Here is a 23,815-nt window from a genome sequence, read left to right as displayed (position 1 = left end):
CTTCCCAGCAATACAGGGGCAGGAGCAACAGCTGGGATTTCTTGTTTACTAGGGATGCAGTAGAAAGCACCTTGGGGTGATGAGCTGAGCAGGAGCAGCACATGGAAGGAGGCACTCACATGCAGGAAGCTGAAATTGTCACCTGGGGAGACAGATGGGCTGTCAGGCTTGGGCAGCAAGTGTTGGGGCTGAGGACACTCTGGGGGACCGTTAAGCTCCATGGGTACTGTTTTAGCACCTTTCAGCTGGAATGTGCTGGCTACCAAACAGGGTGAGCAGGCTGCCCAGGGAAGGTGTCTGGCCGGTGACAGCAGCTCGTAGGCCAGGAGACAGTGGGTGCCCTATGGTGCAGGTCAGCCTGGCTGTGCCCTCCTCTAGGGCATGACAGGGAGCTCAGCTTTCTATCCCTGATGACAAGAGCAGAAGGGCTCTGTATCCAGTTGCTGTATCGCTTACCACACCTGCCTGCCCTGGGAGGGTGTTTTTCTCCTCCTCTGCACATATGCTTGAGCAGAATTTGTTATCTTTGCACTTGAAGTTTGCCTGTGTGCTGGTTTGTGCCTGGTGGTTGGTGCAAACTTGGCTCTTTGGTGCCTGTGAGCCTCTGTGGAGGGAGAAGGCTGGCAGACAGCCAGCCTCACCATCGTACACTTCACCCCCGAGGGTTTATTGCCTTTTTATTGCAGCCCAGTAAGGGGGGCAAACAGTGGGCTTCCTTCACACCTGCACAGATTGAGACACCACCCATGGCTTTTATTGCAAGGAAAAACAAGTTTAACGTACTGTTTTATGGAGAGGGACATTTAAACCTATAGGGGTGTGTTTGGCCCTTGGTGCCCTGGTGCCATGTCTGACCCCATTATCTTGCCCAGCCTGCTGGGTTCCCCTTGCCTCCTGCTGGTCTGCACCTGCGTGCTGCTCTGGTCCGTCCCGATGCATGTCTCATGGGGGGCTCGTTTCCCCTCACAGGGACCCTTTGTAGGGTCAAGGAGGCAGAGTCTGTGAACCCAGAGTTTCTCCTTATGAAGGATGATCTCGCTGTCTTGCCTGGTTCTCATGCACATGCTTTTCAGCTGATGCTCATTCCATGCAGAGTTGCTTCAAAAAGAGAAGTGAGAGCAGCAGGCTGGTTGCTCTCTGCTGCCCGTGGTCCCATCCTGGCTCCCGCTTAGAAGTTCTCCTTGTTGAAGTAGAATTTGACTTTTCTGGGGTCCAAGCTGGAGTGCTGGTGACAAGATCTCTGCAAGACCTTTGCCAATGCCTCCGGACCACACAGGAACACACCAACCACCGACCTGCATGCAGCGAGGGGCTGTGGGTGTTGGGGACCAGGGGATGCCTCCTGGTATCGACACCCCAAGGCCCCCATATCTCACCTGGGGTGGGCTGTGGCCAGCGCTGAGAATTCAGTGTCCCACCTGGGCCTCCCAAATATGGTTTTTTGCCTCAGACCTGTCACTGTGTCCGTGACTGTGTCAAAGTTGAGTGCTGCGTTGTTGGCCTGGGCAGAGCAGAGAGAATGAGGACCACGGCCACCACCAGCCCCCTGCAGCCGTGCCCAGCCACAGCCAACTCACAATGCTGGTGTCCCAGCCGGTGAGGAAGAGCCGGTAGGTGAGGAAGTCTGCCTTGCCAGACTCAGCCATCTTTTGCTCCAGTGAGGCAAGCAGGTCATTGAACCAGGCGAAGGCACCCGTGTCTCGGCAGAGCCAGTAGAAGTAGATCTGGGATGCGGTGGCATGGGGAAGAAGTGTTACTCGAGTTGGAGCAGGGGAAAGATGTGATATCAAGCATGGGGAAGCCAAGTGCTTCTGAACATGGAGAAACCCATAGTATGGGATCAGCTGGTCCCATGGGGCTCTCAGTACCTTCTTGGTCTTGAGAGTCTGGTCATTCTGCTGGAACCTGTACCAGATGGACTTCAGGATAGAGGCAAAGGGGGTAACACCGATGCCTGCTCCCACCAGCATGGCCACCTCATACAGGAACACATCTTCGCTGGCCGTGCCAAAGGGGCCATCCACTTCGATCCTGGCCAAGGGAGGGCCTGGGTAAGAAGCATGGTCTCCTCAACCCCTGAGGGGCTCCACTGGGGTTCTCCCCAGGCTACCTGGGAGTTTCCAGCTTCTGCTGCTGGAAGGTGTCAATGATGCGCTCGGTCCAGTCCCCAGCCGCCCGGATGTGGATGGAGAAGAAGTCCTCCTCAGGTGCTGAGGTGAGGGTAAAGGGGTGCCACTCCAGCAGGGACACAGCGGGGCAGTTGACAAAGATGTACTGCCCCACTTCCATGCGGAAGCCCTTCTTCTGCATCTGCAGCTCCAGCACATTAGCGGGGTGCATGACCACCTGTGAGGCCGGCAGCAGGGTTCAGTGCCCCACATGGCCCTGCTGCCTGTGTAGGAGCTACAGCAGCAGCCCCTGCCCTCCTCCATCACAGAATGACGAAGGTTAGAAAAGACCTTCAAGATCATCCAGTCCAACCATCCACCTATCACCAATAGATCTCACTAAACCAACCATGCAACCACCTCACCACCTACCTTGGTGACGACCACCTTCTGCTGTGCACGCCAGATGCGCAGGATCCTCTCAAAGATGTAGAGGATGATGGGAGCCAGAACCCACTTCCAGGACTGTGGGGTGGAGAGGAGCAAGGGGTTGGAGCCTCCCAGGCCATCTGCTCCTCCTAATAGAGTATGCAAAGGCCTGGATTCCTGCAGCCCCACTCCCATCCCTACCTCTGCGGGGATGCTGCCGAACTCAGGCTCCTTGCAGCACTCCTGCCTGCACTCCTTGGGTTTGTGCACCAGGAACTCAGCACAGCGCTGTGGGTGCACCTCCTTCATGCTCTCCTCCGTTTGTCCACGCACCAACCCGCTGCAGGGAGGCAGGTTAAGCATGGGGCCCCCTCCCACCGAGGACTGCATCCAGATCATCCTGGAGCAGATGCAGCCACCAAAGTGGCAATTTGTGGCCATTGCCCCTTGTTCTGCTGCTCTGAGAGCCTGCAGGAGGAGCCTTACGCGACACCGTGGATGACGAGGCCGATGAAGTAGATGATGAAGAGGTGGTGTGTGTACCAAAAGACCTCAAAGTAGTTCCTGCGGATGAACTCAGTGGAGGATGTGACCATGAGGATGAGCGCCAGAGTGATGATGACCCCGGTCAGCCCTGGGATGGTGGTGAAGGCCACGTACTCAACGGTCTGCAGAGGTGGCAGGAGGATGGGGTCAGGGTGGGCACAGGGCAAGGGGTTGGCAGCAGTGGACCTGCGCTCACCGTCTGATTGGAATGGATGGGGTTCAGCCACTTGTTGCTGTTCTGTAGGTGCATCTTGGAAAGAACAGCATGCAGGCTGTCATCGTTGGCCTGCTGGCTGTAGTTGTAGCGCTCCAGGTTGAAGAGATGGGCAATGGTGTGCACGGCTGTGCAGGGGAACAGGCGGTCACCTGCTGTCACCCCACAGGGCTCAGGGGGGACAGGAGGTGAGCAGCAGAGTGCTACCTGTGAACAGGGCCAGCGCATAGGCCACCAACTTGTGGAACGTAAGGTTGTGGTCAAGCTGCTTGCGCAGCGTCCTCCTGCAGCACTGCAAGGAGAGGTGGCAGGGTTGGGATTGGGATGGAAGCAGGGATGGGGACTGACATTCTTTGGGACTGCCCATGGGCACTCACCGAGCAGCTCCCGCGCAAGAAGGAGAGCAGATTGCGGCAGACGGGCAGCAAGATCAGCATGCTGTTGAAGTTGAGGCACTTGGCCGATGCCCGGGCCCACGCCAAGGCAGACTGGGGAGATGGAGACAGGGATGGGTGATTATTGCTGTGCCAGGGACAAGGTGCAGTTGCCTGCAGGCTGAGTGCCCCAGGATGGGATGGGGCCAAGCAACGCTGAGCAGGGACCAAGCGATCTGGGCTGGGGCTGTGGGATGGGTATTGGTATGAAGTGATGCTGCGATGGGAACAGAGACCAAGGCAGGGATTAGGATTGAGCAGAGGTGAACTGGAAGAGGATGGGACAAGGAATGGCTCTGGGGTGCTGCAGCCACTGCCTTGCCGCAGCCCAGCCAGGAGGGCTCCAGGGCAGACAGGGTGCTGCTGGGAGCACCTTACCCCGAGGATGGCCCTGGTGTAGAAGTACCGCTCGTCCTGGTCGAAGAACAGAAAGTAGTATGTGAAGAGGAAGATGTTGATGCCCAGCCAGGCCGCCTGCAGGGGAACCAAGGATTGTGAGGAACTCCAGCCCCAGGACCTCTCACCCTGCAGCACATGGCTGCAGGTATGGATAGAGGGCATCAGCGCAGTGCATCCCATTCCAGTCCCTTACTTCTGAGGCATCACAGGTGAGATGGGACATGGGAATAAGGGTGGGAAGGAGTGTTGCAAAATAACTGTCCTGTCACTGCCATCTTTCTGCATGTACAAGAAATGAGGAAAGGAAGATAAAGGAAATATCTGCTGCTGAGAAAGGGAAGGGCATGGGGCAGATACCGAGCCGGAAAGGTCTGGGAGGAGGAAATGCTGCAGGGATGCAGCTGCCATCCTCACCATGCAGCCAGCCCTGCAGCACAGCCCTGCTCCCCTGCACTGCTCTGCACTGCACTGGAGCTGCATTGTTTTGCATCTTTTGCAGAGCTCCCAAAATCACTCTGCCCTGAGTTCTATTTTTCTTTAACAATTTTAAATATGCAAATATCCCAATTTCCTGCACCCATCCCCACCTCCCCCGTTTCCTGGATGTTGCAGCCTGCTGCTGTTGCAGCAGTGCTGGGGGTGCTGCAGCTCCTCCGCCACCGAGCAGCTCCGTGAGAGGAGAAAACCCGAGTGGGAGCCTCCCTGCCCACAGCAGCAGAGCGGAGCAGCAGCAGTTTCAAGTTTTGCACTCTCCATCCATTGGCTTTGGATGCCGCAGGGAGGGATGCACTGCTTCTCTACCTCACTGTGAGCGACGGGGGATTTTGGACGTTTGGGTTGTGAGGGGGAAGAGGCAGAAAAGACAGAAATAACCCCTGAGCACTGGGACCCACCTTTCCTTTCAGCCTAGGAGTCTTTACATGAGATCCGCAGCCACCACCCGGAGCTGTGCCCATCGCTCATACGGTGGAGTTCTTTGTTTCTCCGTGGACGGCAGAGCCAGGACAGCTCCCATTTTCCCCCCAGCCCCTCCAGTCCCCCAGCAGCCTGAGCCCCACGCACTCACAAGGACGGCGGCCGAGAACCAGTGGTTGACCAGCCAGTTGCCCATTCTGCGATGTCTCCGTCCACCAGCAGCGAATGCAACTCGCTGCCGCCCGCCCCGCGTTTTATGGAGGCAGCAGCCCCAGGAGCGGCCCCGGCCCTGGGAACGGCGCTGCGGGGACTTTCCCCCACGGTGTCTTGGAGGAAATGCTGCACGATTACAAAGACTCCTTCCAGGAACGCCGTCTGAGCCCGGAATCGCGGGCCCGACGGCAGGGCGAGGTGCCGGGGAGCCTTGTGAGGGGTCCCACGGGGTCTCAGTGGAGGTGGCACAGCAGAGAGGGGGACGTGCGGGCACTGCCTGCTTCTCCCCTCCCCTGTAGCATTTGGAGACAGAGCGTGCTTTTTTTTAGGCAGGAACTTCCTGGTGATAGGGAATTGGAGAGGGCTCTGCTTAGCAAACACGACCGCCCCTGGCCTCCCCTGATGCCTTTTCACGAGAAAAACTGCAGAAGATGGAAGGCATCCCAGAGCACAGCAGTGCCACTGTGCTGGTGCCAGGAGCCAGCCAGAGCTCAGCACGCCAGGGCAGCATGTTTCAGCTGTGCACCCAGTGATGCTGAGCACCCTCAGCAGTGACAGCCCTATAAATGGCTGCTGGGGGATCACACTGCAGCAGGATCATGAGCACTGCGACGTCCAGCACCACAGCACCCACACATCATGCCAGCATGGCAGCTGGCACCTGGTGGCCAGAGAACAGGTTGGGCAGGATCACGCTGCGTCACAACTGGGGTCGCTGCCGGCTGACAGCCAGAGCTGTGCTGGTGGAGCAGCAGGAAGAGGCCCACAGCCTCCCTGCCCATTATCAGCTCCATCACGGGACAAGTGCAAGCCTGAGCAGCTGGGAGAGATCAGGCTGTGCTGCTGAGCCTGCACTGCAGCCCCAGCTCAGGGACACAGCTTGGTCCCCTGCCCAGGTGGATGTCGCAGGGAGTTAGGCACTGCTTCTCTACCTCACTGTGAGCAATTGGGGATTTTGGACATTTGGGTTGTGAGGGAGAAGAGGCAGACAAGGCAGAAATAACCCCTGGGCATTGGGGCCCGCCTTTCCTTAAGCCTGGGAGAGATTGGGCTGTGCTGCTGAGCCTGCACTGCAGTCCCCAGCTCAGGGACATAACTTGGTCCCCTGCCCAGGTGCAGTACGAGTGAAGTTTACGTGGGCAGCGTGCACGCGTGCTGTTTGGCCCCATCCTGGCAGTCCCCACCCATGTGAGTCACTGCTGCCTGCCAGCACCCAGATGCAGAGCCACAGCAAAGTTTCTTTACTGCTCAAAACAGACCCGGAGCAGCATCTCTGGGGTCACAGCAGAGTGGGGACAAAGCTCCCAATGCTGTATGCCCCACTGGGGTCTGCACACCCCATAGGTCCTTTGTGTGTGTGTGCCGGGCAGTTGGCATGCTCTGTCCCCTGACACCATGGGGCCGTACCGGTGCTCAGTACAGGGCACCAGCACCATGGAGCCCTCAGCATGGCTCATGCCACCACAGCTCCTTGTCCATATTCCCAGGCTGTGCTTCAGACGATGCTGTGCCTCACACCAGGTTCATGGGGTGCCTCCAGGAGCTCTGCACTGTCCAGGGACCGCCGGCAGCAGACACAGTGCAGGAAATCAGCAACGTTGTGTCGGAAGAGCTGGCGGCACGGATGCAGGTACTGGAAGAAGAGGAGCATGAAGTAGATGGCCAGGCAGTAGCCGAGCAGCAGCTGCACCACCAGCAGCAATGTACAGATGTTCTCATAGACATCAGTCTTGAAGAAGTACCAGAGAATGACCAGCGCCGTGTTCTCCAGCAGCCGGGCCACATAGTACACAGCCAAGCGGCCCCAGTTCTGTGACTTGTCAATGAGGTCCCGGTCGGCCAACTTGAGCTGCACAGCCGACCAGCAGAACATGTTGATGCTGGCGTAGAGCAGGGTGAAGGCAAACAGCACCACCACCGTGCCCACCCGGCTGAAGTTCTTCTCGATGTTGTCGGGCAGCCGCGTGCCACTGCGCCAGAACTGCACCCAGGGCTGGAAGAAGACCACCAGCAGGTTGGCCAAGGCAATGGGGATGATCCAGTGCTTGAAGACGGTGCTGAAGAGCACCAGGACAGCCACACGAGTGGAGATCTCCAGGCTGCGCCACAGCACGATGCAGAGGAAGGCCAGAGGCCGCAGCTGCACCTTGTAGTCATCGTACTTGACCTGGATGGCCAGGACATTGCAGACAAGCGCCCCATAGGTGACCGACACCAGGCAGATGCCCATGAGGATGGCTGTGGGAGGAGAGGTCAGGGGGTCAGATAATACTGGGAGCAGCACAGGGATTTCCTCACTCTGCTAATCAATCTCTTCCTCTTTTCCCAGCTGGGTTTGTACCTGGGTGTGAAGCAGCAAGAAATGCTGCCCCTTTGCATAGGAACAGTGTTTATGTGGGCAGGGCACCATGTGGTTACATGGCTCCATAGAGCAAGCAAACACCTGAGCTGGAATCATCTCGGTCCCAGCCAGCTCTTCCCAACCTTCTACAGCTTTACAGTGGGCTGGAAAGCATGGGCAAAGCAAACCAGGGGATGGGCAGGTGCCTAAATTTTATGGGTTGTACTCTAAGTTCAGGGAGGGCAAGGGGTGGCAGGGCCAGATGGGGCATATCAGTAGAGTCCCATCTGGATACCACACCACTGTGTGCAGTTGAGGACACTCTCCCATACCCTCAAAATACCACCATGTCCTGATGTTCCACCAAACCCCCGAGGTTCCACCACATCCCTGAGATGCCACCATGCCCCGCACATCCATAGCAGAGCTTTTGTGCCCAGCACACAGCCCATCCCTTACCTCGTGCAATGGGGACATACTTCTCCAAGATGCTGATGTAGAGCTGCAGGGTGAGCTGCGGGGTGGAGCCCAGGAAGGCCTGAATGACGGCCATGCGTTTGAAGGCGTTGCGGTGGGTGACCAGCCGGCGCACCGAGTGGCCCACCTCCTGCTCCAGCTCCACTTCATAGCCCTTGCGCAGCCGCCGCTTGCGCGTGATGGTGACGTAGGGCTCCTCTTCCTGCCCCGACCAGCAGTACACCACCAGGGCCTCCACGCACCTGTGGGCACACGGCCACTGTCACCCCAATGCGCCTCGATCCACTCCAGAGCTTGGGTCCAGCACGGGGCCAGCAGCAAGGATGGTGCAGCGCAGCTGGTATAAGCTCCATTGGCAGCTAAAGGAAGGGTGTAAGCATCCCAGGCTCTGTTTTCCCACTGTTGAGCACCCCATAACAGCATGAGAAATGTTCTGCTGTTGTGTTTGATCTCAAAAACCTTCTACACTTCCTCCTCAGTTGGAACAGCAGGAAGCAGAGAGTGGGGTGGAAGCCGATGTCTGATGGAGCAGATAACACGGCTTCCTGAGCGCGTCCCCTCAGCACCCTGCAGCTCCAGAGAGGGCGTCCTCCTCCACTGCCTCCTGCTGCCTCCTGATATCACTCAGCACAGCAGTTTTCATCCAGCCCCTCCATTCCCGTCAGCTTCTCCAGCCCTGCTGGCCTCACTGTCCCACCAGCGGCGCACACGGACCAGGCACAGCCATGGTTCCCTGTGGGCTGGGCTTGCTCGAGGGCCAGCAGGAGGTAATTGTCTGTGAGCACTGATGGGGAAAACAACCACTGCTTTGCTTCAAACCCAAATGGAATGAGGGTTTGGGAACTGATTCTTTTGCCAGATCAGTGCTCACGGCCTATTCCAAACTAATGGGAAAATGATTTCATCCCAGCACCTGGCTCCAAAGGCAATCAATGTGCACAGTGCCCCACCAGCCTTCCCCAGCAGGCTGAGCTCGCTCTGCAGCCCCAGAGCTGGCACAGCATCTCCCAGCAGCTCAGCACGGCCCTTGCAAGCACCGAGCCCCATCCCAGCAGCTGCTGGTGGCAGTTCTCAGTGCAATGGGCCAGCCACTGTAATCCAGCATGATCCGATGGGGCAATGCTGCAGTGCTGGTGCTTCCTAGCATAGCTGCCCTCTGGGCCAGGCGCTGGGTGAGCTGTGGGACCGGCACGACATTCCCCCCATGCACAGCAATGACAGCAGCCAGGGAGGCACGGCAGCATTCCCCAGGAGTGAGAACAGCACCTCTTCGGCTTGTGCAACATCCACCTTCATCCTCCTGTCCCTACTGGGGTGTGGCAGCCCCCAGTCCCACCCTTTGCAGCCCAACATCCCTAGACCCCAGACCCCTTCAGCCACTCCAGCATGGATTTGCATCTCAGCCCCCAACAATGCAATGGTAAAACCCACAGCGAGAGGAATGCTGACTCCACAAAGCAGCCGCGTGAAGAGCACATTTGGCAGCAGGCACGCAACAGGCTGAGAGAGCCCGGGGGGGTCCTGCAGGCAGCGGGGAGGGGAGCGGAGCGCGCAGGGGCTGGGCTGCGGAAAGCGCTGCTGACAGAGGTGCGCGGCGCTCCTGTCCGGCCCTGCCGGAGAGCCGAACCGAACCGAGTCGTGCCGTGCAGAGCCGTGCCCGGGTGCCCGCCGCGCTCACCTGATGATGGGCCCCAGTTGCAGCAGGTGCATGAGCAGGACGAGCGGTCGGTCGCGGCTGAGGTCGCGATGCACGAAGATGAGGGTGAGCTGCACCAGGACGGAGGGGCAGAGCACGAAGAAGATGGTGAGCGCCAGCCAGAAGCGGTCGTCGGAGTGGCTGTAGGAGAAGCAGAGGACGGCGGCCGCCGCGCTCTCCCCGCAGAACAGCGCCGTCGAGAAGACGATGCCGAGTGGCAGCTTCGCCCTCGACGGAGCGGCGGCGGGCGGCTGCCCCTCTCCCGGGCCGTCCATCGCGGCCCCGGCGCCGCTCAGCCCCGCCGCGCCGCCATCCCGAGCTGCAGGGGAGAGAGGAGCGCTGCGGGAGGGGAGCGGGGCGCTGCGGAGCGCCGAACCCCGCACGGCGCCCCGACGGGCGGCAGCTGCCTCCGCGCCGTGCCCCGATCGCCGTGGGGGGGGGGGGGCGGGCCGCGCCGGCTGCGCTCCGGCCCGCCCCGACGAGGAGTGGGAGGGACACTCTCGGGTAGCGGACCCTCCTCCTGGGGACCCCCCGTTACGCTGCCGGGTACACCTTTGAGAATCCACTCCCTCCCCTCCCCCCCCGCAGCCCCATCCTCACCAGCCCTATGTGTGCTCTGAGTATCTTGGCTCTCTCCCGACCAGACCCACCCCCCTCCACCAAGGCCCCGGGATGCAGCAGCATGGGGGGTCCCCAAAGGCAGAGGTGCCAGGAAGGAGGGCAGCCCTGCCCCACAGCCGGAGGCACCCCACGGGTGGCTGGGAGGGACCGTACGTGGGTTGGTTATGATGGAGGAGATGTGGCTCCTGCAAGCATCCAAGTGGGAGGCGGTGAAGTCCACGGATAGCAGGGTGCTGCTCAGAGGGATGGGGAAGTGTAAGGCTGGCTGGATTACCTGATATCGGTGGTCATAGAGCAGCCAATGCTGGGCCGGCGCTCTGCCCGCCCCCCCGTGTACCATGGTGTGAGCAGAGACAGCCACTGGTGCTTGCTGGCTCCCCAGCCATGCACTGCCTGCCAGATTACTCAATCTGGGCACACGGCGGCTGGCTGGGACAGACATGACGAGGCACGGAGCGCTTGAGGTCGGCCAGTTCTCCCAACTTCAGAAAGACCAGGAAGCCTCTGGTGGCTTGTAAAAGGCACTGGGTATCCATCCCTCAGCAGGGATGCAGTGTCCATCGCCTGTCCTAATCCTAACCCCCTTCATAGCACACCCCAAAGCATGAAACCCCACAGACCCCACGAGTGAGATCTGCTCCCGTTCTAGAGACAAGAGCACTGCCAGGGTTATTGGGTGATGGTGCAGCGCAGCACTGCCAACTGCGCCCACACCTCAGTGTTTGCAGCAGGAGCGATGCGCAATTGAAATCATTTATGCAACCTCCATTTATCCAAATTAAAAGCATCCCCCAGGAGCTGGCAGGTCACCAAGCCCTTGGCTGAGCAATGCCTGGGCCCAGAGTCATCATATTTTTAATTTTGTCTTCCCCTGTTTCGCGATGAAATATTTAAGAGCAATTGTTTAAGAAGACAGGAATGCCAATCCTCTGTCTGGTAGACCGGCACCGTCAGAGGAACGGATGGACAAAGCCTCACGGTGCTCCCCACACCAATCATTATCCCATTCTCTGACCCAGATGTGGGGAGGCAGAGGGGTGTTTGCTGCTGCACACTGTGAGTCACCCCGTGAGCTGCACTACCTGCGGAGCTCAGTGCTGTAAACAGACCATAAAAGTGATGCGTGTCTGCAGAGTCAGAGGGCGACCTGCTGCTGCCTCTCCCAGTGCCCGCATTAATGCCTCTGCAACCCTGGGACTGGGCCACTGGGGTGCTGCAGCCACACCCTGCCCTTACCCACTGCAACTGCCTCTCCCAACACCCAGGAGCGCCCGAGGCAATGTCCCCAAGTCCTAGAAAATGTCACTTTCCTCTTTCCAGTGCCTTCTCCAAGAGAACAACCTGACCTCATTATGTTCTTAATCCTGGATTTCATTATTTTATTAATCCCGCAGTGTGCTGTGAATGCAGGGACGGAGCGACAGTGCCCACCTGCTGTGTGAAATTTGGGGTTGTGCAGCTGCTCCCTGCACATGGCTGAGGGAGGGCACTTGTGCAGCAGCCAGGCTATAGATAGCGGTGGGAGCAGCCTCCTGCGGGGCTCCAGCACTGAAAATAGGCACAGCTCCCTGACATACGCCTGCCCAGCAGCTCTGCTCCTCTAAAAGGAGAGCAGGAAGAAGCTGGGGCTGTCAGGGAACAGTGTGCAGGAGCCCTTAAAGAGCCCACCCAGATGCAGGAGAGCTGCTCACATGCTCCCAGTGTGGTTTCTCTCCTTTCCTCTCTGCCATCGCACTAGGACCCTGGGACACACTGCTTCCCAAGCTGGGACACGCCAAGCTGCTGGATTCCCAAATATAGCCCTGAGCACAGCAGCAGGACAGCTGCTCCCCACCGCTGCCCTTCCGGATCACCAACCTCAGTAGTGCTCCTCAGTTTGTGCAAAGGAACAAACCCCCATCCAGTGCTGCACAGAGCATCGGGTACGTGGCTCCCAGCAGCCCCACGTGCTCAGTGCAGCTCCCCAGCATCTCCCAGCCACGTGCTGCAAGAAGGAGCAGCGGCCTGTGTGTGCTCCCTGCTCTCACAGTGGCCAGAGCCAGCAGCTGGTGGGGCTTGGAGGAGTTTCGGAGCCAGGAACTTTTTACTTAGTTTGGAAATAGCTTTGCAAATGACTTGCTTTCCCATCTTAAATTGTTTGGATTCTGCAGTGCGTTCTCAATAATTCAGCTGTATTTTTTTTTCTGCCCCATCAGTCTGTGGAATAGTTTCTGGTTGAGGAAACTTTTTTTTTTTTCCATTTGCTTTGCAGATTCATGCAACCGCTTTTGCTGCTTTTTTTCCTCCCACAGCCTTACTCTCCTGCAGGGAGAAAACTGGGGTCTGGTCTGCCCCAGGTCTGACTGCAGCCCAGGGCACTGCATGGAGCTGAGCAGGCACAGGCACAGCCTCACTGCAGACCAGAGAGAGCACTGCTTCAACAAGAAAGTGGAGCTGCCTGCTTTGGATACTTGCACATTTTGAAAACACGGCCCTCCAGCTGCAGTCCCACCAGGTGATGCTGAAACAGAAAACCAGGACTTAAAGCTCCTTCTAACTGAGTGATTCCCCTGGTCCCAGCAGGCACGTGGTGCATGGCAGGCAGGAAGAGATGCTCTGTGCTCAACTCTTTTCCCCCACACCCACAGCCCTGAGCAGAACCACAGTGGGACACGGGCAGCACGGGGCACTGCCCATCTACATGCCCAGCTCTGTGCGTGGTGCAGGAGCGAGCTGTCGGCTTCTCCTTGCAGAAGAAACAAGAAAACTGAGCAGAGCAGCCAGTGTTCAGCAGTTTGCCATGCCCCAGCCTGTTTGGGGCAGACTTTTGTTTGCTCAGTGCAAAAGGGCGCTTATCTCCCTGCTCTGAAGGCAGCCTCCCCGCTTCCGCGTTCGCCGTGGGGCTCAGCTGTGCCATCTGGGGGGGGAGGGGGGGGCAGAGAGTGCTCCACAAAAATGGCCTCCCAGCCCAAAATAGCCACCGGCTCACCACGCTGTGTTAGCAAACGTCACACCGTCCTGGCTCACCGACAACAGGTTTCCTGGCGTGGGTAGCAATTACCTGCAGCTGCAGCCGGGCTGCGGGGCGCTGGGGGTGTAATTAGCTGCTGGGATTTGCAAGCCCGTGTGATCGGGTTTAGTGTCAGCCAGCAGAGCTGTGCCGGGATTTAAAGGGACGATGCAGGCCTTTGCATGTGAGCCTGCTGCTGTAAGAGGGTTGCTGCCGTCGGCCGATGGGCTCGCAGCATAGCATGTCTCTCTTCTGAGCTGCATGTCACTGCCCTGCATGGTGGGTGTGCCTTCGGGGCAGGCTCTAGGTGATGTGGTCCCCAGCAGAGCAGGACAGCTTGCAGGCATTGCTGCTGGCACCCTGGGGTCCTGGCTCTTATTTCCTTATTACAGCCACCCTAGCTCTGTGCTCTTATCAGCGCTGCCCAGTGCTTTCCCTGCAAGCTGTCACTTGCTGCATGCCGGCATCCCCAGTAGTCGCTGCTGCTCTCCCATGCTGCACCTCCCCAGGGTCCCAGCATTGTCCCAGTGTGCCCGCAGTCACTCGGTGCATACTCACAGGATCCATGAAGCAGTGACAGCACAGCCCGTGTTCCTTCCACACTTCTCCGTGGTCTCTGTGGTGTCACCTCCTTCCCTTGCTTGCTGCTCTCCAATGGGCAGAAATAGCCCCACGCCACGTGCTGCCCTCCAGGCAGTGATCCCAGAGGCCGCACAGCCCCAGCACCTCGTGCACAGCTTGCCCTCGGGGACCCCGCTGTCACCGCTGCCACTGCTCTCAGCGAGGTGTCTGGCCCAGCACAGTGCCAGCTCTGGGTCCAGTAACAGCCCCAGTGAGGAACATCTCCCGCTCTCCACCAAGATAAGAAATTCTGCCTTAGAGTTTCTCACCTGGCAACAGTCACCAAGGAAACTCGGACGGCTCCCAAGGGTCCCCTGTTGGCACTGCGGAGGGGTGTCCCTGTGCTGTAGGACGTGCAGGGAGAGGGGACACGTGTGTCCCTGGGCCGCCTGCTGCGGGCACCCTGCCAGCCCTGTAACCTGAGCCACTGCCACACCACGTCCCAGGTGGAGCAGAACGCCCATTGCTCAGGGCTCGGCCCTTTCCCAGCACCCACAGGTTTCACTGGGCTCTGGGGTGCATTTTGGAGGTTTTCCTGGCCGTGTGTACATCAGGAGAGGTGGCCTCCAAGCTGCCTTGGGTGAATGGAGGTTGCCACCTCCAATGTGTCCATGTGATATGGGCACAGCTCCTTCTGCAAAGGGCTTCCCCATGTCGTGCTCTTGCAGGGGCCTCTGATACTGGAGGGATCATCAACGCAGTCACAGCACCCCCAGGCTGAGGAACAGCAGGGGACAGGGGCACAGCCACTGCTGGCCCTGGGAAGTGGGTCAGGGCTGCAACCATGCATGTAGGAGGAGGTGATGAGCACACATGCGAGGCAGTGAGGGTGTGGATGTCAGGAAGCAGGCTGCTTGCTGGCAGCCAGAAATGAGATTCTACTGCTCATTTAATCGGTGTTTGTGACAGCGCTGGGTGCCACCTGCTCACCTCAGCCAGGCTGAGGTGCTGCCAGAGAGATGGAGCATGCAGGCACACCATTGCCCTGAATACTGCTGTTGGCTGTGCCTGGCCACAGTGTGACTACGGAAACTTCCTCTGTCAATCATTAACCCTGTGAGCTGTCTGCCCACATGGGCCATTGACCTGAGGCCAGGCATTGCCCCACCCTCATGCCTCAATGTGTTGTGCCCCACTGCAGGGTTTTCTAGGGAAAGCCATGCTAGTGCCCCAGTGTGTGAGTGCTACGGGATGCTTGGCATCACCTGTGCATTGCCAGCTCACTTTGGTATGGCTGCTGTATGGCTGCTGATGCTGAGAAATGAAGCATGGATCCCACCTGCACCTATACTTCCTGGCATGGCTTTTGGCAGATCTCATGTCCTCATCTCTCTCAATTCCATGTTCTGCACTGAGCTGCTGTGTCTCACACCCCCCTGTGCAGCCTGTCTTTGCCTGCAGAGAACCAGCCATGGCTGTGAGAAGAAATGGGAAACATGAGGAGCCAGATAAGCACTGCAGGGCTGCAGATCAAGGAGCTGAAGCTTGGTCCTCTTCCTCCCCACTGTCACTATTGCCCAGCCCTGTGCCATCCTCACAAAGACTTCATCTGCTTCAGGCAACAAACTCACATGGAGGTGCACAGGCATCCACGGGGCCAGGAGCAGCCATGGGTGTGCAGAGCAGCCTGATACCTCCAGCAGAATATTGGGTGCTTCTCACAGCCCCCCACCTCCCTGCTCCCAGCCAAGCACTGCCCAGCTGTGTGTTGATTCTGCTCTGGAAGCCTCCAAACTATTACGGAGGAGCAGCATGTAGCAGCCTGGGCTGACCTGTGTGGATTAGGGAGGCTGCAGGGAATAAATCATGTAAATCCAGATTAGGTTTAAGCAGGTGCTACGCAAAGGAGATGCAAGGGGAGTGAGTTTGTGGTGGACAGAGTGTGGAGCCAGGCCGGGCTGCTGGGTTTGCGGGTGCCCACAGCACAGCGCAGAGCATGTTCCACCTCTTCTCACACTGCTGGACCTGGCTGCAGGCCGTGCAGGAGCCCGTCAGGTAAATCCATGCTGCTTTCAGCTGCGGGACAACGGGGTGCTGCACTGGGGCTTCCCAGTTTGCAGGGTAAGGGACACAGTGCCATGGAGCTGGGTTTAATACCCTTGGGAGGAGCACTGCAGGTGGGTGATGTTTGCAATGTGGGGGTTTATGGTTCCATCCCAATAGTGTCAATGTGGTGCTGCAACGCTGGAGGTGGAGCTCACTGCCCACGCACGCTCTTGTTTGTGTTTAAGGTGAAAATGACTCATGCTGTTGACATGTAAACCAAAGAGGAAATGCTCAGATGGAGTGTGTTACTGCAGACCAAACATTACTGTTGAGGAACAGGAAAAATCTCTTGGGTCTGGGCAAAAGCTGAGAAGGTCCCTGCTATCTCTGGTTTAGCTACAATGCGGAAAAGCACTAAGAAAAATCATTAACTGCTCCCACATAAGTAACAATGTTTTTGCCCTGTTTGTACCATTGCCCAGCCCCATATGATGGGAAACAGTTGCTGTTAAAGTGCCAGGATGCTCCAGGTGCTGGTGCTGGTAGCTCTGCCCTCTCCCTCTCCCCAGGCACCATCCTGCCACTCTCCTGGCCAAAGTAAAGCTGTTCCCTCGCCCAGAGGCCCCAGAGCTGGCAGCCAGCATTATGGCTGAGGACAGTGGCTCACATGGAGCCCTGATGCTCAGTACTTGGTGTTGCCCCCAGGAAAGTGACCCTGCTCGTCGTGGGGCTGGACAACTCAGGGAAGAGCTCCGTCATCATGGACATCATGAGAGGTGGGGAGGATGGCCTTCTGTGGGGAGGGTCCCACGGGGAGCGTGGTGCTTGCTTGTGCCTAGTGTGCTTGTGGGCTGCAGCAGGTGATGCAATGCCCAGGATCCCAGCAGCAACGCCCCACAAATCCCTCTCGGCTGGGCTGTGCCAGTCATGTTCCATGAAATAAAGAAATCAGCTTGCTGCTCTGGGGAACAGAGTGTTGGCTGTGCCTTGGGGATCCTGCAAGTCAGTGGGGGGACGTGGCCAGGGATCAGGATGTATGCATGGAAGGGCTGCTCTCACACCACAGCCCTCTCCCCACACACAGCTCTGGCCAGCGAGGTGCTGCCTGCAGCACAGCCCGGCCAGACCCGCCTGCGGGTGAACAGGTTTGAGGTGACGCTGGTGGAGCTGCCCGGAGCTCAGCGCTGCCGCAGTGCCTGGCGCAGCCACTACGGTGCAGCCGACGGGCTGCTCTTCGTGCTGGACTCCAGTGACCTGGCACGGATGGAGGAGGCTCGCAAGGCTCTGAGCCGCGTCCTGAGTCACCCCGATGTCTCTGGAAAGCCCCTCTTACTGTAAGGCTGTAGTGTCCGGGGTTGTGGGGAGGAGTGGGAACCCCAGCAGTGATTGGGAGCATATAGTGAGATGGCTCCAGGACTGACCACCTCTCCCTATGCCTCAGCCTGGCCAACAAGCAGGACGTGGCGGCTGCATTGCTGCCCTGTGAGCTGATCGAACGCCTGGCACTGCAGCAGCTCGTCAACGAGAACCACTCACCCTGCCGCATTGTGAGTGCAGGGCTGCCCCGAGCCCACAGCCCCTCCATGTGCATCCAGGGGGGCTGACTGAACCTCTCCACCTCCAGGAGCCATGTGCAGCCGTGGGCCCAGCCCGCAGCACACTGCAAGGACTGCGCTGGCTCCTGCGTGCTGCTGCTGAGCACTCCCTGCAGCTCCCCACTGCCTGCTCCCCATCACCTGACTCCGGACCCAGAGCAGCCCATGGCCGCCCACATGCACGCAGGTGGGTGTGCAGCTCCATGGGTGCCATTCTCCTATCTGCATGGGGTTCATCCTAACCCCAGCTGTGCTCTCACCCCATCAGGGACCCCCTGGCCCAAAGGGAAGATGAATCTTGCAGTGCAGAGAAGATAAAGGAGCCACAGCCCACCCGCCGCCTCCTCTCCCCAAGTCCCCAGGTGAGATTCCCCCAGCCACAGCAGGGAGCAGAAGATGGAGGAGCTCCCATCACCTCTCCTCCTCTTTCCCCTGTCAGAAGGTGAGCACAAACGGCCCCGGGAAGAGGAAAAAGAAGGTAAAGGTGAGGAAGAAGGGCACAGGGCAGCTGAACCCAGCTGAAGAACCAGAGGGAGGAGCAGCAGGAGGGGCTGATGGCCGAGCCAGCACTGCTGGGGGATTGCTGGCCCCCAATAGGGTCGGACAGGAGGAACCTGTGCCTGCTGGGACAGCTGCCCCCCACTCAGGTGAGAGGAGGCTATGGGAGCTGCTGGCACTACCTACTCAGGCACCTCAGGATCCCCAAAGCCACCCCAAGAGGGGCTGTGGGGACCCATACACGTGGTGCTGTGCTGGACCAGCGGTCCCTGGGATCTTCCTTAGCTCTGCTTACAGGTCAGCTGGGGCGCAGAGCAGATGGCATCAGTCTGGATGGGAATGAGGAGAGACATGTCTGATGCACAGAGGTGATGGAGGGCTGCAGACCTGCCAGCAGCAGTCCTCCGAGCTGGGTTGGTGACACCAGCACCCTTGCCCAAAGGTGATGCCTTAAATTTTGTATTTCTCTATCCAGCACAGGGCATGAAAAAGAAAAAGAAGAAAAAAATCAAGAATAAAATCAAATCACAGGAGCCTGTCATGGAGCAGCAGCAGGAGGAGGTCTCAAGTACCTTTGGTTGGTATTTCCCAGGATTGACTTTGCCCAAAAGCATCAAGGGGTCCCATTCTGTTGGCAGCAGGGTTTGAGCTGCTTGGGAGCACTTGGGCACATAGTACCTGGTGAGGGGGCACAGGTACAGGCAGGGCAAAATGCTGGGAAGGTGGGTGCTGTGGTTGCTGCCTTTGGGTAGGATGCAGCCAGGGAGCCCAAGTGCACAGTGCCAGGCTCAGTCTCTGGTTAGTGCCCGATTTCCTTCCTCCCCCAGACCTGTACCGCCGGGCAATGCTGGCTCTGAAGATGCGGCAGGAGCAGAGGAAGCAGCCGTCTGCCATCGCTCCCTGAGCAGGACAGGCGAGTCCTAGGGCATGCATGCTCTTGCAGCTAGTGCAGGGCTCCTGGGCTGTTTGGCCAGGGCTGGCAGTCCTGGGGCAGGAACAGCAGCACTGTTGTCCTCTGCGTGACTTGAAAATCAGGATCTGCAGGAGCAAGCCAGAAGTCCCGTTGTAAAAAGCCTCTTTGGCAGCCGGGTTGCAAACAGCCTGAAAAGGAAACAGACGGCACTTTCTGACCCTGTGTTAGTATTCTGTGTAAGACTTGCCCTGAACCCTGCTGAGTCTGTAGAAGAGAGAGGAAGCTCGGAGCAAATATCCCATGGGAAAAGCCCATTTCTTGAACTGACACAAACCCTGGCGGAGCCGTGTTCGTGGGTCAAGGGCTAACTCGGCCACTCATCCAGCCCCCGCCTGCTGCCTGGACACGCTGAGCTTCCAGCTGGTGAGGTCAGATGGGCAGAGCCATGCCCAGCTCCAGCCTGAGCCAGGGCACAGAGCAGCATCTGCATCCCGACACAACCATCTGCACCTAACACAACCCATCCACAGCTCTCAATTCCTGGACACTGCCTGCCCTGTGCAGGGCAAGAAAAACCACTAAACCCTCAGCTGGGCTAAAAAGGGGAAAAGAACAACTCTGGCTACTCCGCCTCGCTGGTGTGCTGTGAAATTATTAGATTCGATTGCCAGCGCCTACGGTGATGAACTGCAGCAGCTTAAGCCCAGCCTGTGCTTGCAGTGAGCCGGTCCCACTGCCCAGCCGGCCTGGGGACGAGACGAGGGCCGGGTCGGGAGGGCCGGCAGCTCCCCCTGCTGCCCCGGGCGTGCAGGGAAATAAAACAATAAATGCAGTACAACCCTCTTCTATTCTCTTCTTCTTCTTTTTTTTTTTCCTCTTTTTCTTTTTTCTTTTCTTTTTTTCCTTCTCCCCCTTCTGCAGGAAGATGTGCAGCTTTTTGAAAGAAAGAAATCCTCTACTGCTGCCATGTATACCAGAAGCAGGCTGGATGGCAGAGTGCTGGCACAGGCTGCCCAATGGCTGTGCCTCCAAGCTGATGGAGTGCAAGGAGCATTTGGACAATTGGTTGTAGGGTTTGAATTTTGGGTGCTTCTGTGTGGAGATGGGTAGTGACAGCTCAGACGTATCTCAGAACCAGTGTGTCAGTGGCTGCAGAGCAGCTAATCCCACAAGCCAGCAGACAAGTCTGACCTGTGCTAACTGAGGATATAGCTTTTCTCTTCTTTAGAAGCTAAGCAGAAAGAGCTCTATGTTAAAAACACTCTATTTCAGAATTAGATAATACTCAGAAATGAGATCCTGAAAGCCTATTTGATCAACCCACCAACGGATAAATCCAAACGTATTGGTTAAGAGCTGCTCTGTGCCACCAAGTAATGGGCTGGACTGTTCCTGCAGCGCATGAGAAGCAGCTGCTGTAACAGGAGTGCGTAGCAAGGCATGCAGAGAGGTACACAGAGCTTTTTCCATTGCTCTCCTCCTCCTTTTCAAGTTACCGCCCCTGACCAGCTGAATAAATGGCAAAGGAGGGATCCTTTGGAAGGTGTCCTCAATGGCACTGCCTGCTGAAAGGCAAAGGAACAGAGGCTGCCTTTGTCTGAGCTTTGCAACAATCAGTGGTGGTTTGTAATGCACCAGGAGCTGATGAGAAGTTTCAGTGAGTGCTTGTAGGGAAGGAAACATTGAGAACTGATTTGTCCCATGGGTGTGGATAGGGCAGGAGGCCCTCCTATGGTGGGAGGATGTGTGAGAATCACTCCTGCTGTACATCTGTAATTGCATTTTATAAATAAAAACTTAATGGTCTAGTTTTTCCCCTAAGCAAGCCTTTCCAGGGGTGTACAAACAGAACAGCATACAAAGCAGTGGTCTCAGCATCACTTCAATCTTTCACATCCAGAGACCCTCCTTAACTCCAAGCAACAGAATAATGAACCAGAAGATGATCTGTGAGAAAACCTCCCAGACGTTCATTCTGGAGCCTGTTTTACTGTTGCAAAAACAATTCAGAGCAAGTGTGACTGATTGTAGCTAATGAGTTCTTTGCCAGGTGAATGTCAGGGATCCCACCTCACAGGTTACCTGCAGGTGCTGCTTGTTCCCACCAGCATTCTTTTAATGCTCAGCACAGGGCCAGCTATGGCTTTTAGGGTGTGCATGGAGAGAGGACAAGCACTGGGGTTTCTCTGGGGATGGAGGCTGGGAGCTGGTGGAGACCCTGCCTATATAGCTGCCTTCTTTCCAAGCCAGACTTAAAAGTCAAAAATAAGAATATAACTTAAGAAAGAAACTTCTGTTCTAGGGCAGCTGTGCTGATGAAGACTTGACCAGCCCCTGTATGATGGCCTGTCTATTTTTGATTGGATTAATTCCTTGGGATACGGCTACATGTATCACAGACATAGGCAAGGTGTGTGGCTTTTCCTCAAGCTGTTCTGTGGAAGAAAGTGATTTGCTATGTGTATGCACCTAAGTACACACAAATAAGGTGAATGGATGTGAAATGTCAGAATGGATGTTTGGGTGGATAAAAGCCCAGAGTAGGAGGGCTTAGGGCTTGAGATATATATAAAGTAAACTTCCTTCCACTTGGAGTTCTTGCCCTCTGACTGTCATGTGGGCTGGGTGCCAGCCTGCTGTTCTGACTGCTTCTGGCTCAGTCATAAAAAGGAACTGTGGGGAAATGCTACTTCTGTTTTTTTTGTTTTTGTTTTTGTCCCCTCCTTTCCCCTGAGTGAGCCTACCAGGGCCTATTTCCATGAGCTCATTCAGTACATTGAGCTGAGACACGCTGGCATGCAGCATGGGGCAGCCCATCAATCCCTTCCGTGGTTCTCAGTGGCTGTGAGCGGCGCTGTGCCTGGAGCTGACTGACGAACAGCCTGACACAGTGCTGTGTGAGAGCTTCTGCTGTGGTTGTGGATCCTCTGTTGTGTTGCATTAAAGGTGAGAGTTAGCCTGTTTGCTGTCATGTACTCTGCAGCATCGTTAGGGAAGAAAACAGATTTAATTAGATGAGAGTAACTCCCTGAGCTTCTCCTGGTTGTTATGAAAGAGGCTATTAAAAGTTTGCAGGGAAAGGGAAGGTAACAAGGGCTGGAAATCCAGAAAATATGGCAACTTTCTCTTTCTAAGTTAAACGAGCCTTGTTGGAGACACTGCTGCTGGCAGAGGGAGGAAGGAAACAATCAAATTTATTTAATGGGCGTATTTGTTTTGAGGCACAAAGGAGTGTCTAAGAGCCTGAGATGCACAGATTTGTTACACCACGTACCAAATATAATCCATGGTTTTTCCTCTAATAAAAAGCTTTTATTGCTTTTTTTTTTTTTTTAAAAAAAAGGAAATTCTGTTAATTAAAACTAATAGTCTTTCTACTTCATAAATAATCACTGTAAGTCACTGAGTATTTGAATACGTTATTTCAGTCTAACAGGAAAGTGTCTCTTGAGGAAGCCTATCAATGTATTAATTAGAAGGGCTTTAGCTATAGAATACTGCTGGATATGAGATCAAGAGCTAATTTATTAACCAAAATTCTTCATTTTAGACTTCTGCAGCAATCAGGGCTCATGTTTTGTCTGTGGAAGAACTTACACCTTATTAAACTGCATTTGTATTTCAGCACAGATGGGTTTAGCAAGCTGCTAGCACAGATCCTGACCTACAGCCGATGATGTAGATGATTCTTGCTGCCCAACCTGTGCTCTAAGACTTTCCAACCCATCTTCTGTGTGCAGCACAACTGAGGTTTTGGGGCTGATTTTTGCAGGCCTTCAATGTTTTGATTTGTTTACTCTGCCAGGCTTTATAGTTTGCAAGGTACATCTGCTGCACAGGCTTGCAGCACTCTGTGTTCTGGCAGGGAAAGCTGCTGGTGGAGCGATGAACTGATTTAAAATGGACTTTGAAAGAAGGGAGGAGGAAAAAAAAAAAAAAAGCATGTGTAAATCCCCTTGCTCAACTGACACTGCAGGATGCTGCTGCTGAGTCAACTCAGTACAGTTGCAGTACAGACTGAACTGACTGCTTCCTTCCCTTTTTCCAGGAAGGTTGCAGAAATCCCAGCCCGTGGCACCTCTGCTCCCCAAAGCACCCCCTGCCACTCTCCAATTGAACTTTTCATTATGTCTTTCCCAGATGGGAGAGGATCTCAGCAAGTCACAGGGCAGAAAAAAATGGCTTTGAGAGCTGGTAGGTGCTGTGGCGATTGGCAGTGAGTACTCCTGGCTCATGCAAGCAGCTTCCCAAGCTGCAAGTCGACCACAGGGCTGTGCCCTGTTGGTAAATGAGCACCTAAGTGGGTCTGCACGGGTTTGTTAATCTGCAGGCCATCCCAGCGTATTTGCAGCAGTAGCCATCAGGAGGTAGGATGGGCTTTGCAGAGAAGCTGAGCAGTGTTTCTCCACCGACTTCACGCTCCACTGGTATAAAATCCATAACGCAGCCCGAACGCGTGAGGAGCCCATGGCACCTTTTCCTAAGGCGGCTCATCCCCTGCATGGCCGCGCGGTGGCAGAAGAAGCAAAGAACGTTGCAAAGAAACACTGGGAGCAGCAAGGAGGGCTGGCCGCCCCTCGGAGGGTGAGAGGGCAGCTTGCTTAAATGGGAATCCCTTCGGACAGGGGCTGCTGGCACAGGCATTGGATCCCACAGGCTCCTTCATGGCGTGGGAAGGCCTAGCGGGATGTTCTTCCACTGTACGGGGATGGCAGTGCTGAGACAGCAGTTTTGCTGCTCCTGTCACTGGTCCCAAAGGCTGGTGGCTCCCTGGGTGTCACTGATCTGCTCAGCACCCGCTGCGGTGACACCAGAGTGCA

At 56.5% G+C, this 23,815-nt stretch overlaps 3 protein-coding genes across 15 annotated transcripts; 1 reads left to right on the top strand and 2 right to left on the bottom strand.

The window, feature by feature from the left end:
- Positions 1-732: 732 nt before the first annotated feature.
- On the bottom strand, positions 733-6,328 carry NOX1 (NADPH oxidase 1). Of its 7 annotated transcripts, none has more exons than XM_010715228.4 (13): positions 5,197-6,328; positions 4,110-4,205; positions 3,675-3,785; positions 3,505-3,589; positions 3,280-3,425; positions 3,024-3,205; positions 2,739-2,877; positions 2,541-2,633; positions 2,111-2,346; positions 1,869-2,031; positions 1,578-1,724; positions 1,377-1,501; positions 733-1,295 (listed from the first exon to the last, which is right to left on the bottom strand). In XM_010715228.4, the coding sequence occupies exons 1-13, from the start codon at positions 5,239-5,241 to the stop codon at positions 1,169-1,171; spliced, it is 1,695 nt and encodes a 564-aa protein (XP_010713530.1). In that variant the 5' UTR covers positions 5,242-6,328; the 3' UTR covers positions 733-1,168. The 7 variants fall into 7 exon arrangements, with proteins under 7 accessions (XP_010713530.1, XP_010713528.1, XP_019473700.1 ...); XM_010715226.4 differs by lacking the exon at positions 5,197-6,328 and adding an exon at positions 5,024-5,171; XM_019618155.3 differs by lacking the exon at positions 4,110-4,205.
- A 148-nt stretch (positions 6,329-6,476) lies between these two features.
- Positions 6,477-14,406, bottom strand: XKRX (XK related X-linked). 3 transcript variants are annotated; one of them, XM_085230922.1, is made up of 4 exons: positions 13,941-14,406; positions 9,755-10,091; positions 8,059-8,318; positions 6,477-7,496 (listed from the first exon to the last, which is right to left on the bottom strand). In XM_085230922.1, the coding sequence occupies exons 2-4, from the start codon at positions 10,045-10,047 to the stop codon at positions 6,754-6,756; spliced, it is 1,296 nt and encodes a 431-aa protein (XP_085087048.1). In that variant the 5' UTR covers positions 10,048-10,091; positions 13,941-14,406; the 3' UTR covers positions 6,477-6,753. The 3 variants fall into 3 exon arrangements, with proteins under 3 accessions (XP_085087048.1, XP_085087049.1, XP_010713718.3); XM_085230923.1 differs by lacking the exon at positions 13,941-14,406 and adding an exon at positions 13,434-13,930; XM_010715416.4 differs by lacking the exon at positions 13,941-14,406 and having other exon boundaries at positions 9,755-10,330.
- A 555-nt stretch (positions 14,407-14,961) lies between these two features.
- Positions 14,962-20,062, top strand: ARL13A (ARF like GTPase 13A). 5 transcript variants are annotated; one of them, XM_085230925.1, is made up of 9 exons: positions 14,962-15,998; positions 16,695-16,765; positions 17,074-17,323; positions 17,431-17,536; positions 17,614-17,771; positions 17,853-17,946; positions 18,024-18,231; positions 18,558-18,659; positions 18,910-20,062. In XM_085230925.1, the coding sequence occupies exons 1-9, from the start codon at positions 15,940-15,942 to the stop codon at positions 18,984-18,986; spliced, it is 1,125 nt and encodes a 374-aa protein (XP_085087051.1). In that variant the 5' UTR covers positions 14,962-15,939; the 3' UTR covers positions 18,987-20,062. The 5 variants fall into 5 exon arrangements, 2 of the variants coding, with proteins under 2 accessions (XP_085087051.1, XP_085087050.1); XR_014885060.1 differs by having other exon boundaries at positions 18,024-18,659; positions 18,910-18,954; XR_014885061.1 differs by lacking the exon at positions 14,962-15,998 and adding an exon at positions 16,471-16,519 and having other exon boundaries at positions 18,024-18,659; positions 18,910-18,954.
- The last annotated feature ends 3,753 nt before the right edge of the window (positions 20,063-23,815 follow it).

The sequence above is a fragment of the Meleagris gallopavo genome, chromosome 9 (genome assembly GCF_905368555.1).
Source record: "Meleagris gallopavo chromosome 9, MGAL_WU_HG_1.1, whole genome shotgun sequence".
In the NCBI taxonomy this organism is placed as follows: domain Eukaryota; kingdom Metazoa; phylum Chordata; class Aves; order Galliformes; family Phasianidae; genus Meleagris; species Meleagris gallopavo.
Note: the sequence above shows the minus strand (reverse complement) of the source record. Positions and strands in the feature narration are given on the sequence as shown.